Genomic DNA, 1,587 nt, shown 5'->3' on the forward strand with positions numbered 1-1,587 from the left:
TATATATATATATATATATATATGTTTCTTATATCCTGATGTGTGTGTGTGAGTGTGTGTGTCCATTTCTTTGTATGTATGCGTTCATATATGTTTCTATATATTTTTGCATATGTATAAGTGTGTATGTATGTGCAATAGTATGCATATGTTTAAACTGTATACGTGTCTGTCAGTTTATCCATTTATCAATCGTTCTCCTCACACTTCTCTCTCCACACACACACACACACACACACACGCACACACACACACACACACACACATATATATATATATATACACATATAGATATACATAAGCATATTCATATATATATTTATGTATGTATGTATGTATATAGATACATATATGAGATTGTGAGTGTGTGTGTGTGTGTGTGTGTGTGTGTGTGTGTGTGTGTGTGTGTGTGTGTGTGTGTGTGTGTGTGTGTGTGTATGTGTGTGTGCATCTGGCTCTGTGACCCCAACGACATGGTTCCAGGATCTATTCTTTTTTATTGTTGTTGATATCAGCGGCTGTAAGGCGGCGAAATGGCACAGCACACTGGCCATAATGCTTAGCGGTACTTTGTCCGTCTTTACGCTCTGAGTTCAAATTTCTCCGAGATCGACTTTGCCTTTCATAGTTTCGGGGTCTATAAATTAAGTACCTGTCGGACACTGGTGCCGGTGTAATTGACAAGTACCCTTCCCACAAAATTCCAGGCTTTCGAATGGATATTAGCCGCTCGGTGAGACCCGATCGAGAAGATATCAACATCGTCCTTACAATGGTTGCCAGAAAACCGTCTCATATCTCAATCCTCCATACCGCGCTCTGCTTTGCACAAATACGGCTGGTGTCGCTATGAAAGGGTTCATTGCAATTATTTCTAACACGTACGATTACCACGTACAGGCTTCTTCAATACCTTTTATATATCTATTGTGTTTGTAGACATCTTACACTCGTTCTCATCGTCGTAGTCGTTGTCGTCGTCGTCGTAGTCATTCCCGTCGTCATCGTAGTCATTCCCATCGTCATCGTAGTCATTCCCGTCGTCATCGTAGTCATTCCCGTCATCGTCGTAGTCATTCCCGTCGTCATCGTAGTCATTCCCGTCATCGTCGTAGTCATTCCCGTCGTCATCGTAGTCATTCCCATCGTCATCGTAGTCATTCCCGTCATCGTCGTAGTCATTCCCGTCATCGTCGTAGTCATTCCCGTCGTCATCGTAGTCATTCCCGTCATCGTCGTAGTCATTCCCGTCGTCATCGTAGTCATTCCCGTCATCGTCGTAGTCATTCCCGTCATCGTCGTAGTCATTCCCGTCGTCATCGTACTCATTCCCGTCTTCGTCGTAGTCATTCCCGTCATCGTCGTAGTCATTCCCATCGTCATCGTAGTCATTCCCGTCGTCATCGTAGTCATTCCCGTCATCTTCGTAGTCATTCCCGTCGTCATCGTAGTCATTCCCGTCGTCATCGTAGTCATTCCCGTCGTCATCGTAGTCATTCCCGTCATCGTCGTAGTCATTCCCATCGTCTTCGTAGTAATTCCCGTCGTCATCGTAGTCATTCCCGTCATCGTCGTAGTCATTCCCGT

The 1,587-nt window shown here is 44.2% G+C and overlaps 1 protein-coding gene across 1 annotated transcript in view; it reads right to left on the bottom strand.

The window, feature by feature from the left end:
• Nucleotides 1–916: 916 nt before the first annotated feature.
• LOC106880116 (aspartate and glycine-rich protein-like) overlaps nucleotides 917–1,587 on the bottom strand; it is a 16,061-nt gene continuing 15,390 nt past the window's right edge. The window contains exon 2 of the mRNA XM_052972007.1: nucleotides 917–1,527. Within this exon, the coding sequence (XP_052827967.1) occupies nucleotides 917–1,527 (611 nt within the window). The remainder of the gene's footprint in view (nucleotides 1,528–1,587) is intronic.

This window comes from Octopus bimaculoides, chromosome 11, assembly GCF_001194135.2.
Source record: "Octopus bimaculoides isolate UCB-OBI-ISO-001 chromosome 11, ASM119413v2, whole genome shotgun sequence".
Taxonomy (NCBI): Eukaryota; Metazoa; Mollusca; class Cephalopoda; order Octopoda; family Octopodidae; genus Octopus; species Octopus bimaculoides.